This window comes from Ranitomeya variabilis, chromosome 1 (assembly GCF_051348905.1).
Source record: "Ranitomeya variabilis isolate aRanVar5 chromosome 1, aRanVar5.hap1, whole genome shotgun sequence".
NCBI classification, from domain to species: Eukaryota; Metazoa; Chordata; class Amphibia; order Anura; family Dendrobatidae; genus Ranitomeya; species Ranitomeya variabilis.
The window spans coordinates 458503927-458520725 of NC_135232.1; the positions used below are offsets into that span (position 1 = coordinate 458503927).

General features: G+C 50.1%; 1 protein-coding gene across 1 annotated transcript in view; it reads left to right on the forward strand.

The window, feature by feature from the left end:
• Window positions 1-883: 883 nt before the first annotated feature.
• Window positions 884-16799, forward strand: part of LOC143764624 (tudor domain-containing protein 1-like) — a 51055-nt gene continuing 35139 nt past the window's right edge. The window contains exons 1-3 of the mRNA XM_077250404.1: window positions 884-957; window positions 15109-15225; window positions 15560-15727. Of these exons, the coding sequence (XP_077106519.1) occupies window positions 15135-15225; window positions 15560-15727 (259 nt within the window). The 5' untranslated portion in view covers window positions 884-957; window positions 15109-15134. The remainder of the gene's footprint in view (window positions 958-15108; window positions 15226-15559; window positions 15728-16799) is intronic.

Below are 16799 nucleotides of genomic sequence, written 5' to 3' on the forward strand. Positions count from 1 at the left end.
TGTTTCCTCCTCATCCTGCCCATTGCCCAGCCACTGCTAGATGAGTCTGCTGGTACATTGACCCAGACCACTACATTCCGCTTGCACTTTACACAGCCAGTATCTGACCCTGCTGAAAGTCTGGTTCCCCTTCCCGCATACTATACCACCTTACACGGGGACAAAGAGGAAGGTGCAGATGAAAGTGCAGGTTCCTTCATCAGGTGGGGGGGGGCATACTCGATAGCGATGTCACTGGCACAGGGCTCCTCATAGTACGCCAAAGTGTCTCTGCCGGTGGGAGGCACCCCCGCCGTCAAACACACCGCCGTACTTAAGAGGGGCCCTGTGCCAGTGCCAATGCGAACGAGGGCCCCCCCTGCTTGCTCAGGATCACAGCACTTGCAAAGTTGAAATACTTACCTCTCCCTGCTCCACCGCCGTGACGTAGTCCGCGTTTCCTGGGCCCACGAAAAACTTGAACCAGCCCTACCCCCCACAACTTTAGCCAAATGACCCCCAATTTTCAATGCCTAACTATTATTATAAGGTAAATTAAGATTGACAAGCTTAAGTAACAAGAATTGATGTTTTTGGCATTAAAATGGGCACTGTAGGTGTTATCCTGTTCTCCACTCACTGCCGACTTTGCTTCCCCATTGACTTGCATTGGGTTTCGTGTTTCAGTTGGCCCCCGACTTTTCGCAATAATCGGCCGATTTCACCCGACCCGACTTTTAACAAAGTCGGATTTCGCGAAACCCGACTCGATCCTAAAAAAGTAAAAGTCGCTCAACTCTAGTCTTTGTAGTTGCTCTTTGGTATTTGCATCATATTCTGCTTCTCATCGTTTGTCAGGGGTCTCCGCGGCACAAAGCTGGTTATCCGTGGATTTGCCTGTGAATAGAGCGCTGCCTGCGCGCGTCCTGACCGTGATCAGTCCAGACCTGTTCTACGTCTTCCCAAAGGAAAACAGAGGTAAGAAAAACAACACCTTCATCTTAGGCTTCCTGTGTCTGACACCACACATGCTAGGTCATAAATGTCAGATTGCTGAGAGCCTCACTGATCATAATGGCCGCGGCCAGGGGGGTAATCGACCGCTTATTCCAGCGGAGATGCCATCTGTACGACCGGAGTGAGGAGGTTACTGGGGCCGTCCAGTATAGAGAATAGTGCGGATGGCAAGACCCCTCTGTGAAAAAGGGACATAAGATGTAGATCTTCCTTACCTGACCTATCTATCGCAATCAATGACATCATGCTTTCCCCCGTACCGGAAGTCCGCTGCCTCGGAGTAACCTTTGACTCTACCCTGTCCTTCAACCCGCAAATCCAAGCTCTGTCCACCTCCTGTCGCCTCCAGCTCAAAAATATCTCCAGAATCCGTCCCTTCCTCAACCGTCAATCTACTAAAATGCTTGTGCATGCCCTCATCATCTCCCGCCTGCAACATCCTTTTCTGTGGCCTCCCTGCTAACACCCTTGCACCCCTCCAGTCCATCCTTAACTCTGCTGCCCGACTAATTCATCTCTCTACTCGCTACTCCTCCGCTTCCCCCCCTCTGCAAATCTCTTCACTGGCTCCCATTCCCTCAGCGTATTCAGTTCAAATTACTAATACTGACCTACAAAGCCATCCATAACCTGTCTCCTCCATATATCTCTGAACTAATCTCCCGATATCTTCCCTCACGTAATCTCCGGTCCTCCCAAGACCTCCTTCTCTCCTCCACACTTATTTGCTCCTCATCCAATCGCCTCCAAGACTTCTCCCGAATATCCCCCATCCTCTGGAATTCTCTGCCCCAACACGTCCGACTATCAACCACATTCGGATCCTTCAGGCGGAACCTGAAAACCCATCTCTTCAGGAAAGCCTACAGCCTGCACTGACCCTGCTGCCTCCTCACCACTACCGAAGCTACCGCCTCACCAACACCGGATCTCCTGCAACCCTCAACCTATTGTCTCCTTCCCCACCATCCTGTAGAAGGTAAACCCGCAAGGGAAGGGTCCTTACCCCTCTGTATCAGTCTGTCATTGTTAGTTTGATTACTGTAAGTGACTTGTATGTAATGGTACCTTCACACTAAACGATATCGCTAGCGATCCGTGACGTTGCAGCGTCCTGGCTAGCGATATCGTTGAGTGTGACAGGCAGCAGCGATCAGGATCCTGCTGTGATATCGCTGGTCGTTGAATAAAGTTCAGAACTTTATTTGGTCGTCAGACCGGCGTGTATCGTCGTGTTTGACACCAAAAGCAACGATACCAGTGATGTTTTACACTGGTAACCAGGGTAAATATCGGGTTGCTAAGCGCAGGGCCGCGCTTAGTAACCCGATGTTTACCCTGGTTACCCGGGGACCTCGGCATTGTTGGTCGCTGGAGAGCTGTCTGTGTGACAGCTCTCCAGCGACCAAACAGCGACGCTGCAGCGATCGGCATCGTTGTCTGTATCGCTGCAGCGTCGCTTAGTGTGAAGGTACCTTAACCCATTCTCATGTACAGCACCATGGAATCAATGGTGCTATATAAATAAATAATAATAATAAAAAGATGTTTGAGAGCACAGCTTACACGGTTCATCCATCGGGGTCTCTCCTGGTACAGAATATCCTCGTCTATCATTTTGCTCTTTGGAAAGAACTTCTCAATGAGACTTCATGGTGGTCTTCACCTCAACCATCCTGCAAACTGCACTTCAATCTTTATTGCTGCCAATGGGTCATCGCTGAAGTCGCTTTAATGTATATTTGCCTCTTCAAAGGCAAAATTGACATTAACCACTTCACCCCTGGGCAATTTTTCGTTTTTCCATCCCCTTCTCCCAACAGCCATAATTTTATTTTTTCATCCACATGGCCGCGGACGGGGACTTGTTTTTTTGCTGGACGAGTTGCACTTTTGAATGACTCCATTTTATCATGCAGTGGACTGGAGAGTGGGAAAGAATTCCAGCTGCGTTGAAATTGTAAAAAAACAATGCAATTTTACAATTTGTTTTTCTCCTTTGCCTCATTGGGGGACACAGACCGTGGGTGTTATGCTGCTTGCCACTAGGAGGCTGACGCTAAGTGATACAAAGAAAGTTAGCTCCTCCCCTGCAGTATACACCCTCCTGCTGGTTCTCAGCTAACCAGTTCTTGCTTAGTGTCTGTAGGAGGCACTTGGGTCTGTTTTCAGACCCCAACACTTTTTTTTTTCTGTAAATTTTTATTTTTTAATTAACGGAGTGAAGGGGGCGACGGGTTCCTTTCTAGGGTCCGCTCTCCCCCGAACCATCAACAGGCAAGCACGGTGAGTGTACCTCCCCGTACCTTTCCTGCGACGGTTCCTATACGGTCCCGATCTCCCCCCTGTAAGATGGCGAGCACATAGAGTATACCTCTTATGTGCATCTCCCGGGCTCCTCCGCAATTAAGCCCTCACCTGTTGGCGTCATGTAGTCCCCACAGTAGCTGTAAGCCCCCTGCGGCAGGCGCATCCGTAAGTCCCCTGTGGCAGGCACAGCCGTAAGTTCCCTGCGGCAGGCACATATGAAGATGGACAGAGACTCTCCATTCCCCAGCAAAGGGAGGATCAATTGAGCTTATTCCCTCGCAATAGAGGCTGCATCTCTGCTCGGTGGTGGTGAGTAGTTTCCTTCCTCACGCTGTCTGCGTGGAAGGTGCGGCCTGGACCCTGGGGAGAGGTGCCGCTGGCCGGACGTCAGCAGCAATCATTCGGCGCTACGTCGCGGCCCGCCGACGCGCTCCACCGGCAGGCTCCATAAATTTAGTCCCCGGCTTTTTCAGCTGGACTAGGCCGCAGTTGAAGTCCCCGCCAAACGCTGGAGCCCCACCCAGCTCACTACTGGGGCGACTGTCCCTTCACGGCCCCTTTCTCCCCACACCAGCAGCAGGCGACCACATGGAGTGTCGCCTCCAGGTATCCTCTCCTGGAGCCAGGCCTAATGCCGGACAACTGGCCCTGTCCACCCGGGGACTGAACTCCGTGGATGCACAGAGGCCCCTCTCTATGGCGTCCGAGCAGCCCCCACTGTCCCACCACTGTGAAAGCGGATGGCACAAGGGGGTGGACGGTTCCTCTCCACTTCCCTAACAAAGGGACTGGATTGAGGTTTAGCTCTCTATCCCTGCACCGTCCACGCTGCAATACCCAACATCCGCGGCGGCTCCATGCTGGGACCCGCACCGATGGTGAGTGGATCCTGCCAGCGATGGGCTTCTGCAGTGGGATATTCACAGGCAGTCTCAGGCTTCCCTGTGGCCCACCTCCCTGAGGTAACGCTCCGGCTGGCTGCAAAAATTTAGCCCCCGGCTTCGGCCGATGTGTAGGCCGCACCCCGGAAGCGCACTATGGCGCCCTAAGGCGGCTCTGCCCGTTTTCCTGGCGCTTTTCGCCTGGATGCCCCTCACTTCTACGCTGGCACCGGCTGCAGAAATTTAGGCCCCGGCTTGGGCCTATTCATGGAAGTCTCGAGGCTTCGCCCACGTCGTGCCTGTGGCTCCGCCCCCCGAATTGGCGCTTCTCGCTCTCTGCGAGATTTTATCTACAGGCGCATGACCAGCATTCCCTGGTCTTAAAGGCTTCATCACTGCCACAACCCATGGTTTTTCTGACCAAGAGATTGAAACCCTCCGTGATCCCTCCGTGGCTCGGAGTGCTCGCAGGACCGATATACATGGTCCTTCTCCTACATGGGATCCATTGGCTAGCAGGGGCCACAAGTATTCTAGAAACGTACATGCATCTAGAAAACGGAAGTTTTCATTTCATGATCTCTCTCCAAGGATTTGCCGAGAACAAGACTCTGAACACGGATCGGATATTTTCTAGGACCTGGACTTGCCAGAGCTTCCGTAAAGGATGAACTCGCCTATTTATATCATCATCCAATCTCTGTACATTGACGAGGACTCCGGTCCTGCTCTAGACTGTGCAGTGTCCCTCATAAGGAGACTAATCTCCCTCGTAGAGCATTTGCCATCCTTTCCGGATATGCGATTCACTGGACAGAAGCCTCTACGTGGGATGCCATGCCTGGTCTGATTTTTAAGGGCGACAGGCCCTTTAAAGGGCACCGATCTCCCCACACCATCAACAGACGGGCACACGGAGTGTCGCCTCCATGTATCCTCTTCTGCATCCAGGCCTAACGCCAGACAACCTGTCCTTTCCACCCGGAGACCTGGACTCTGTGGATGTACAGAGGCACCTTTTTCGGGCGCCTGAGCACTCCCCTCTGCATCACCACTATTTAAAAGAAGATGCAAGAAGGTGGATGATCCCTCTCCACTTCCCTGTTAAGAGGATGTGGATCAAGAGTTCCTAATTTTTAACTCTGCACCGTCAAAAGAGAGCGGCGATGGCAAGAGACTATGACCTGCTGGATACAGCCGCGCATTCTGCCACTTGGCAGATTAACCGGATACAATCTCCTGTGGTTTACCTACCGGTATCCGTGCCCGATGTGTCATCAGTTGAAAATGCCACGGTCTGTCAGATAGCAAATCTGGTTCATTCCGTTTTGAGGCTTCGGGTCCAGCGCTCTACCCTCCCTAGCCGCCGAATGGATTGCTAGAGCAATGGTCTCCTGGCTGGAGACCTTAACTACTTTGATTCACACCAGTAACCCATTCCTGAAGACAGCATGACTGGTCAATCAAATCTTTTGAGCGGGAGACTAACAAAGGATCGTACGTGCCTACAGCCCCGACTAGCAGTGGAAGGGTTGTCCAGGACAGTCTAGATCTAAGGGATCTTGGTTCCAAAAAGGGAACAAGAAGTAGGACCGATCATGGACCTCAAACTTCTAACAACCTTTCACAAGGTTCTCCTTCAAGCGGAGTTCCTCCGCTCAGCCATTACTTCAACAGAAAAAGGTGGAGTTTCTGGCATCCATCGACATTCGGGATGCTTACCCTTTTTAAAAATTCCTTCGCTTTTCCATTGGTGAGCAGCATTTTCAAGTCACGATCTTGTCTTCGGCCTTGCTACCGCACCCAGAGTGTTCGCAAGGCTCATGGTGGCTGTCATGTTCCTCCTGCACCCTAGAGGCGTGGTCGTCCTGCCCTGTTTGGCCGACTGTCTAGCCGCCCTTCTAGGACTACACTAACTTGTCTATATCACTTGCGATACCCTCTCACCCGGGCTGGCGGCTAGACTTAGACAACTTCTCCTCATTTCCAGCCCAGCAGATATCCTTTTGAGGATGATCCAGTACTCTTCCAGAAGGATGGTAATTCTCCCTGCAGCCAAGGTCATGGTCCTTCAGCAGGGAGCTCCACACTTGATCACTCATCCCCTCATTTCATTCGATTTGCTGGGAGGGTTCTGAGGAAAAATGGTGACAACAATGGAAGCAGTTTCCTTCGCTCTGCTCGTTTTCAGCAAGTCAAACAGACTTTCAGACGATAGGCCCTGGATGAAGAAGGAGCTCAGAGACTTTCTCCCGGTTCAATGGTTACTAGTACCTACCAATGCCAGTCCTCTTCTCCCGGTCATTGCTCTGGAGATCTGAACGGTAGTCCTACAGTAGGTCCACTGCCTTCTGGCAGGTCAACCCATCTGAATTCAATTGGACAATGCCACGGCTGTGCCATACGTCAATCATCTAGCAGGTACCCACGTTCAGGTGCCATGGCCGAGGTACCTCACATTCTCTGATGGGCTGAGATCTATCACTCGGTGATCTCGGCAGTACATATCCCAGGAGTATAACTCTGGGCGGCGAACATATTCAGCCGTCAGGGTTTCGCCTCAAGTGAGTGGGAACTTCACCCGGAAGTCTTCCATCAGACCTGCCTTCACTGGAGCTCTCCAGTTGTAGTTCGGATGGCGTCCAGACTAATCGCATGTGTACTCGAGTTCGTGATTTGGCCTCGAGATCCAAGAGCCATTGCACTGCAGGCTCTGGTTCTTCCGTGGTACCAGTTTCCATAGCTCCCCTTCCATTACTTCTGAAAGCTTTTCAGAAGCAGAAAGGTCTGCCAGTGATCCTCGGAAATCCACACTGACCACGTCAGTTTTTTTGCTTGCGGAGCTGGTAGCTTTCCGCCTTTCTGCAACAAAACTGCAAGTAAGGACTTTCTCGCAGGGAGTTTTCACACGTAGTTCGTCCCTATCTTCCCTATCGCATACCGTTAGATCATTGGACCCAGTCTTACAGTAGACTCTTTTTTGATCCGGACAGACCTTACTATCGGGGAAGGTCGTCCCTTTTTTCTCTGCGATATCCTCATCCTGACGAATCTTCGGTGCTAACTGCTCGGTCTTTTCAGACTTTTTTCCCTTATTTCCTTCAAGGCAAGGTTGTCCTCAGGCCATCCCCGTCCCTGGTTACCAAGGTGGTATTGTATTACCACTGTTATGGGGGCATAGTTCTTCCCTCATCTCTTTTGGCACCAGTCCACAAAATGGAATGAGTTCCCCATATTCCAGATGAAGTGAGTGCTCTGAGTAGGTACGTCTCGAGGACGGCGTCCTTCCGAAGGTTGGAGACTGTATCTGGGGCTTCTGTTATGATCTGATGGTAAGGTGTAACACCAAATTGACCTGGTAGGTAAGGAGGCACACTGAACGCTCAGGTAGTGAAATAGCACACAGGATGGACTGATGATTAAACCAAAATAGACAAGCTCTGAGAAGTGGTAACTTTACTGACTGCAACCCTGATCCTAACACCACAACTAGAAATGGCCGTGGAACGCTCCTATTAGGCCTAGGCGTCTCTTCACAGCCTAAGGACTAACTAACCCTATCAGAGTTAAAGGAAAGCTCTCTTGCCTCAGAGAAATTCCCACAAAGTAGAGGTAGCCCCCCACTTATAGTGACTGTTAGCGGAGAGGAAGAGACATACATAGGAATGAAACTAGATTTAGCAAAGGAGGCCCGACTAATCTAAATAGACCAGAAAAGAAAAGGTATACTGTGCAGTCAGTACAAAACCCTAAAATCCACGCAGAGTTTTACAAAATGTAACCTCCACACCGACTAACGGCGTTGAGGGGCAAAATCTGCATCTCAGAGCTACCAGCTAGTCAAAAGATCATGGTGACAATGCTGGACGAAAATACATAACATAAGCGGAACAATAATTCCAAGCACATGGAAAGAACTAAGCAACTTATCTTTTGCTGAACAGGACAAGCAATAGGATATCCAAGAGCAAACTGAGCCGCTCCTATAACATCGACAGCTGGCATGGACTGATGTCCAGAGCCAGATTATATAGAGCAAGCAAGAGCGATCAGTGGGAACAGCTGCCATCCGCAGTTCCACCTGCAACCACCAGAGGGAGCCCAAGGGCAGAACTAACACAAGTGCTATTCACAACAGTACCCCCCCCTTGAGGAGGAGTCACCGAAGCCTCACCAGGATCCCCAGGCTGACCAGGATGCGCCAGATGAAAAGCACGAACCAACTCGGCAGCATGAACATCAGAGGCAAAAACCCAAGAATTATCCTCCTGGCCATAACCCTTCCACTTGACCAGATACTGAAGCTTCCGCCTCGAAAAACGAGAATCCAAAATCTTCTCCACCACATACTCCAGCTCCCCCTCAACCAACACCGGAGCCGGAGGATCAACAGAAGGAACCAAAGGCGCCACATATCTCCGCAACAAAGATCTATGAAATACATTATGAATAGAAAAAGACTCTGGAAGAGCCAAACGGAAAGACACGGGATTAATAATTTCAGAGATCTTATAAGGACCTATAAATCGAGGCTTGAACTTAGGGGAGGAAACCTTCATGGGGACATGACGAGAAGACAACCAGACCAAATCTCCAACGCGAAGCCGGGGACCAACACACCGACGACGGTTAGCAAAACGCTGAGCCTTCTCTTGAGACAACGTCAAATTGTCCACCACATGAGTCCAAATCTGCTGCAACCTGTCCACCACCGAATCCACCCCCGGACAGTCAGAAGACTCAACCTGCCCTGAAGAAAAATGAGGATGAAAACCAAAGTTGCAAAAGAAAGGTGAAACCAAGGTAGCAGAACTAGCCCGATTATTAAGGGCGAACTCAGCCAATGGCAAGAAAGAAACCCAATCATCCTGATCAGCAGACACAAAACATCTCAAGTAGGTTTCCAAAGTCTGATTAGTTCGCTCCGTTTGGCCATTTGTCTGAGGGTGAAACGCCGAAGAAAAAGATAAATCAATACCCATTCTAACACAAAAGGACCGCCAAAATCTGGAAAGGAACTGAGAACCTCTGTCAGACACAATATTCTCCGGAATGCCATGCAAACGAACCACATGCTGAAAAAAACAAAGAAACCAAATCAGAAGATGAAGGCAACTTAGGCAAAGGTACCAAATGAACCATCTTAGAAAACCGATCACAAACCACCCAGATAACAGACATCCTCTGGGAAACAGGAAGATCCGAAATAAAATCCATGGAAATATGCGTCCAGGGCCTCTCAGGGATAGGCAGGGGCAAAAGCAACCCACTAGCACGAGAACAGCAAGGCTTAGCCCGAGCACAAACCCCACAGGACTGCACAAAAGCACGCACATCACGCGACAAAGAAGGCCACCAAAACGACCTAGCAATCAAATCTCTAGTACCAAAAATCCCAGGATGACCAGCCAACACTGAACAGTGAACTTCAGAAATTACCTTATTAATCCATCTGTCCGGAACAAACAATTTCCCCACTGGACAACGATCAGGTTTATCCGCCTGAAATTTGTGAAGCTCCCGCCGCAAGTCAGGGGAGATGGCAGAAAGAATAACCCCCTCCTTGAGAATACCAGCCGGCTCAAGAACCTCAGGAGAAACAGGCACAAAACTCCTAGAAAGGGCATCCGCCTTTACATTCTTAGATCCCGGAAGATACGAGACCACAAAATCAAAGCGAGAGAAAAACAAAGACCAACGAGCCTGTCTAGGATTCAACCTCTTAGCATTCTCGAGGTAAATAAAATTCTTATGATCGGTCAAGACCACAACACGATGCTTAGCTCCCGCAAGCCAATGCCGCCACTCCTCAAATGCCCACTTCATAGCCAACAATTCACGATTGCCGACATCATAATTGCGCTCCGCAGGCGAAAACTTTCTAGAAAAGAAAGCACAAGGTTTCAACAAAGATCCATCAGAAGTTCTCTGAGACAGAACGGCCCCAGCCCCGATTTCAGAAGCATCAACCTCAACCTGAAAAGGGAGAGAAACATCTGGTTGGCACAACACAGGGGCAGAAGTAAAACGACGTTTAAGCTCCTGAAAGGCCTCCACAGCCGCAGAGGACCAATTCATAACATCCACACCTTTCTTCGTCAGATCAGTCAAAGGTTTAACCACACTAGAAAAATTAGCAATGAAGCGGCGATAAAAATTAGCAAAGCCCAGAAATTTCTGAAGGCTCTTCACCGAGGTAGGCTGAGTCCAATCATGAATAGCCTGGACCTTAACAGGGTCCATTTCAATAGCCGAGGGAGAAAAAATAAAACCCAAAAATGAAATTTTCTGAACTCCAAAGAGGCACTTAGACCCCTTTACAAACAACGCATTAGCACGAAGGACTTGAAAAACCATCCTGACCTGCTTCACATGAGAATCCCAGTCATCAGAAAAAACCAAAATATCATCCAAATATACAATCATAAATTTATCCAGATACTTCCGGAAAATATCATGCATAAAGGACTGAAACACAGATGGGGCATTAGAGAGCCCGAATGGCATCACAAGATACTCAAAATGGCCCTCAGGCGTATTAAATGCTGTTTTCCATTCATCACCTTGCTTAATGCGAACAAGATTATACGCCCCACGTAGGTCAATCTTAGTAAACCAACTAGCCCCCTTAATCCGAGCAAACAGATCAGAAAACAGAGGCAATGGGTACTGGAATTTGACCGTGATCTTATTGAAAAGACGATAATCTATACAGGGTCTCAGGGAGCCATCTTTCTTGGCAACAAAAAAGAACCCCGCTCCCAGTGGTGACGAAGATGGACGAATATGTCCCTTCTCCAAAGATTCCTTTACATAACTCCGCATAGCGGCATGCTCAGGCACAGACAGATTAAAAAGTCGGCCCTTAGGAAACTTACAGCCAGGAATTAAATCAATAGCACAATCACAGTCCCTATGAGGAGGTAGAAAACTGGACTTAGGCTCCTCAAAAACCTCCTGGAAATCTGACAAAAATTCAAGTACTTCAGAAGAAGAGGAAGAAGAAATTGACATTAAAGGAACATCACTATGTATTCCTTGACAACCCCTACTGGTCACCATCATAGATTTCCAATCCAGCACAGGGTTATGTGTCTGTAGCCATGGAAAACCCAGCACCACATTATCATGCAAATTATGCAAAACCAAAAAACGAATATTTTCCTGATGTGCTGGAGTCATACACATGGTCAACTGTGTCCAATACTGAGGTTTATTCCTGGCCAATGGTGTAGCATCAATCCCCCTTAAGGGAATAGGATCCTTCAAAGGCTCCAGGGAAAAACCACAGCGTCTGGCAAATTCTAAGTCCATTAAACTCAGGGCCGCTCCTGAATCCACAAATGCCATTACGGAGAAGGATGACAATGAGTAAATCAGAGTAATAGACAAGAGAAACTTAGGCTGTATAGTACTAATGGCGACAGACTTAGCAACCCTCCTGGTACGCTTAGGGCAATCAGAAATAGCATGAGCAAAGTCACCACAGTAAAAACACAGCCCATTCTGACGTCTGAATTTCTGCCGTTCTGCTCGTGTCAAAATTCTATCACATTGTATAGGCTCAGGACTCGGCCCTGATGGCACCGCCATATCGTGCACCCCCTTGCGCTCACGCAAGCGTCGACCAATCTGAATGGCCAAAGACATTGAGTCACTCAACCCAGCAGGCGTGGGGAATCCCACCATAACATCCCTAATGGCCTCAGAAAGACCCTTTCTGAAGATTGCTGCCAGAGCCTCCTCATTCCAACTTGTGAGCACAGACCACTTTCTGAATTTCTGGCAATATGATTCCACTTCTTTCTGACCCTGGCACAAAGCCAGCAAGGCTTTCTCTGCCTGATCAACAGAACTGGGTTCATCATACAGCAATCCAAGCGCTTGAAAAAATGCATCCACATTACTTAATGCAGGGTTTCCTTGCTCAAGTGAAAATGCCCAATCTTGCGCATCACCACGCAGCAAAGAAATTACAATCTTCACTTGCTGAATGGGATCACCAGAGGAGCGAGGTCTCAAAGCAAAAAACAATTTGCAATTATTCCTAAAGTTCACAAATTTAGATCTATCCCCAGAAAACAATTCAGGAATAGGAATTCTCGGCTCCACCATAGGAGTCTGAACAACAAAATCCTGGATACTCTGCACTCTTGCAGCGAGTTGATCCACCCGCAAGGACAAACCCTGAACCTCCATGAAAACACCAGAGTCCAGAATTACCCAGATTTTAAGAGGAAGAGAGAGAGAGAAAAAAAAAAAGTACCAAGCAAAACTGAACACACCCAAAAAAAAAAAAAAAACTCAAAATCTTTCTTCTTCTTTCTTCCTTCTTTTGTGATGAATACAACACATTTGTCTGTTTTGGCCAGCTGTACTGTTATGATCTGATGGTAAGGTGTAACACCAAATGGACCTGGTAGGTAAGGAGGCACACTGAACGCTCAGGTAGTGAAATAACACACAGGATGGACTGATGATTAAACCAAAATAGACAAGCTCTGAGAAGTGGTAACTTTACTGACTGCAACCCTGATCCTAACACCACAACTAAAAATGGCCGTGGAACGCTCCTATTAGGCCTAGGCGTCTCTTCACAGCCTAAGGACTAACTACCCCTATCAGAGGAAAAGGAAAGCTCTCTTGCCTCAGAGAAATTCCCACAAAGTAGAGGTAGCCCCCCACATATAATGACTGTTAGCGGAGAGGAAGAGACATACATAGGAATGAAACTAGATTTAGCAAAGGAAGCCCGACTAATCTAAATAGACCAGAATAGAAAAGGTATACTGTGCAGTCAGTACAAAACCCTAAAATCCACGCAGAGTTTTACAAAATGTAACCTCCACACCGACTAACGGCGTGGAGGGGCAAAATCTGCATCTCAGAGCTACCAGCTAGTCAAAAGATCATGGTGACAATGCTGGACAAAAATACATAACATAAGCGGAACAATAATTCCAAGCACATGGAAAGAACTAAGCAACTTATCTTTTGCTGAACAGGACAAGCAATAGGATATCCAAGAGCAAACTAAGCCGCTCTTATAACATTGACAGCTGGCATAGACTGATGTCCAGAGCCAGATTATATAGAGCAAGCAAGAGCGATCAGTGGGAACAGCTGCCATCCGCAGTTCCACCTGCAACCACCAGAGGGAGCCCAAGGGCAGAACTAACACAAGTGCTATTCACAACAGGCTTCCTGACGGTAAGAGGAAGGCTTCCTGACGTTTACAGGAAGGGTTTAGCCGTTTCATCTGCCATGTTAGCCTGGTGGATTCCTTTCACCATCCAGGAGTCCTTCCGTGTTAGATGTCAGCCTATCTCCCTGTCTATCGTGGGTTCTAGGCACCAGGCGTCAACAAGACATGCCTGCAAGCTTGTGGATTCATCCAGTCCATATGCATTCTTGAAGCACTATAATTCCCACACTTCCACAGATGGGAGTCTGGGCAGGCGGACTCTGCAGGCCGCGGTGGCGCACTTGTAAGTAGCGGTTACACAGGGCCTGATCTGATGTTGTCCCCACCCAGGGACTGCTTTGGGATGTCCCACGGTCTGTGTCCCCCAATGAGGCGAAGGAGAAAGAGGGATTTTTGTGTACTCACCGTAAAATCCTTTTCTCCGAGCCATTCATTGGGGGACACAGCTCCCACCCTGGTATTAGCTTATGCTTGTTTTATAATCTGACATGCTATACTCTCATATATAATATGACATGCTGTAAGCTCATATGTTGTTATTGATCTCCTACTGCTTTTGCACCAAACTGGTTAGCTGAGAGCCAGCAGGAGGGTGTATACTGCAGGGGAGGAGCTAACTTTCTTTGTATCACTTAGTGTCCTCCTAGTGGCAAGCAGCATAACACCCACGGTCTGTGTCCCCCAATGAATGGCTCAGAGAAAAGGATTTTACGGTGAGTACACAAAAATCCCTCTTTTTCAATTTTCAAGTTCACTATACGGTAAAACTGACCCGGCTTTATGATTCTCCAGGTCAGTACGAGGGTGCAGACACCAAACAAGCATAGCTTGTTTTTTTGTGAAAAAAAAAAAGTAGAAATTTGTATCTAAAGAAAGAAACAAAAACCTTTGCTGGTGTCGCCATTTTCCGAGAGCCGTAGCGTTTATCTTGATATCGGGGCATTAGCAATACTATGTATACTGATAATCATGATCTCCTATGAATGCCGGTCACGGGCTGGCTTTCATAGGAGGATTGTAATGACAGGCATGGGGGTCTACTGCGTACTCCTGGCTGACCTGGCAACCCATCGGTGCCTGCAATCACGTCATGAGCATGCCGGTGGGAGCGTGGAGCGACGCGCCGCTCTGCCGACTCCTGTGAAATGCCGCTGTCAGCTCCGCTCCACCCGCAGCTTTTAGGCCAAGTTCTCATGATGAGTTTTTGATGTTGCAGATTTCCCGCACTCATTAAGTTAAATAGGTTATTTTCATTTTTTGTTTAAATACGCAGAATAAAAAAACGTACCAAAACTCATTGTGGGAGCGTAGCCTTAAAGGCACATGATGGCTCGATAAATCCGCCATCATCTTCTGGCGTGTGAGCCCACATCAAAGTCAGAGACATGACATATGATGTTACTGTACGACATATGTCGAGAAGGGGCTAAAGGTGGTTCAAGACCGCTATCTAAGTGTACGTCATGGAGGGGTTTCTGTTCTCAGGACCCCCGATTAGTGACCTCACATAGATCTATTCTATAAGAGCGGATGCTGCCATGTCAGACCTGGGTCGTCCCTGCTTTATTGTATGAACCATTTCTGATTGTGGCCCTGGACCCGTGCGGGGCCAGACTGACATTGTATGGTATGTATGTCTCCTATGTGATTACCTCTGCTGTCAGAGCGTTTTCCTCTGTGTGTAATCTGTCCTGACTGATCACCGTTACTCCTCAGTTGACGTTTCGAGGTTCCACCAGGTGATGATGGAAATACATCAGTATTGCAGCACAGAGACAGACGTGCACAATTACAGACTGTCGGCCGGGGACGCCTGCTGCGCCAAGTTTGCCGGTCAGTGGTATAAAGTACTTTGCCTCTGTGCTTCATTGCCGGGTATGTGAGCAGAGAACAATCACAGCGACACCTAGAAGCTGCACGTAAAGCGATGGTCTGCTCACAGCACGCTGATGGCCTCGGTGGCGGGCAGACAATTGGCGCTTGTGCCGTACTCAGCAGCGGCCGCTACACATTGAAGAGAGCTGGTTAGTGGGGCTGATGCCGGTGTATGATGGTCATCAGTAAGCTGTGACCAGACCTCTCGGATCCTCACAGCGAGGGTCACATCGTGCGGTGACAAAATGTAGCCCAGCAACAATGTGAACTGGTTCCATGTTTGTGATTTCAGAGGATGGTCAGTGGTACCGAGCCGTCATCCTCCAGGTTCAAGATTCCTCCGCCAAAATCGCTTATGCCGATTATGGCAACGTGGAGGTCCAACCCTTCTCCAGCCTTCTTCCAATGAAGAAAAGTTTTCTGGAGCTTCCAATGCAGCTGACAAAATGTTGTCTTGCAGGTGAGAAGCGTTCGTCCACTCTTACACAGGCATGAAGCCTAAACCCACATAACTACTCTACATTACACCAGGGAACCGGGGGGCTTCATGTCAAGGTTACAGAAATCAAAGGCCCCCCTGAACACTGCGCAGCTCCTGTCTGAGCCTTGAAGCCTAAGCCTTACATTGAAACCATCCTGTTCCCCGTGTCCACTTTCAAGCAGGAGCTGTGCACTGCGCTCCCCCGTCTGCTGAGCTCGGCCGCTGCCCCCGTTCCCTGGGCTTGCCCGCTGCCCTCCTTCCCTTAGCTCGGCCGCTGCCCCCCTCCCCTGAGCTTGGCCGCTGTCCCTGTCCCCTGAGCTCGGGCGCTGCCCCCGTCCCCTGAGCTTGGCTACTGTCCCGTCCCCTAGGCTAAGGCGCTGCCCCCGTCTCCTGGGCTCGGGCGCTGCCCCCCGTCCCCTAGGCTCGGTCGCTGTCTCCTGGGCTCAGCCGCTGTCCCCTAGGCTCGGCTGCTGCTCCCCGTCCCCTGGGCTAGCCGCTGCCCCCGTCCCCTGAGCTCGGGTGCTGTCCCCGTCCCCTGAGCTCGGGCGTTGCCCCCGGAGCTGACCCCGTCCCCTGAGCTCGGCCACTGCCCCCCGTCCCCTGGGCTCGGCCGCTGCCCCCCGTCTCCTGAGCTTGGGTGCTGCCGCCGTCCGCTGAGCTCAGGTGCTGTCCCCTGAGCTCGGGCGCTGTCCCCGTCCCCTGGGCTCGGCCACTGCCCCTGTCCCCTGAGCTTGGGTCCTGCCGCCGTACGCTGAGCTCAGGTGCTGTCCCCTGAGCTCAGGCGCTGTCCCCGTCCCCTGGGCTCAGCCGCTGTCCCTGTCCCCTGAGCTCGGGTCCCGTCCCCTGAGCTCAGCCGCTGCCCCTCGTCCCCTGAGCTCGCCCGCTGTCCCCGTCCCCTGAGCTCGGCCGCTGCCCCCCCGTCCCCTGAGCTCAGGCGCTGCCCCTGTCCCCTGGGCTCGGCTGCTGTCCCCAGGGCTCGGCCGCTGCCCCCGTCCCCTGAGCTTGGGCGCTGCTCCTCGACCCCTGGGCTCAGCCACTGCCGCCATATCGT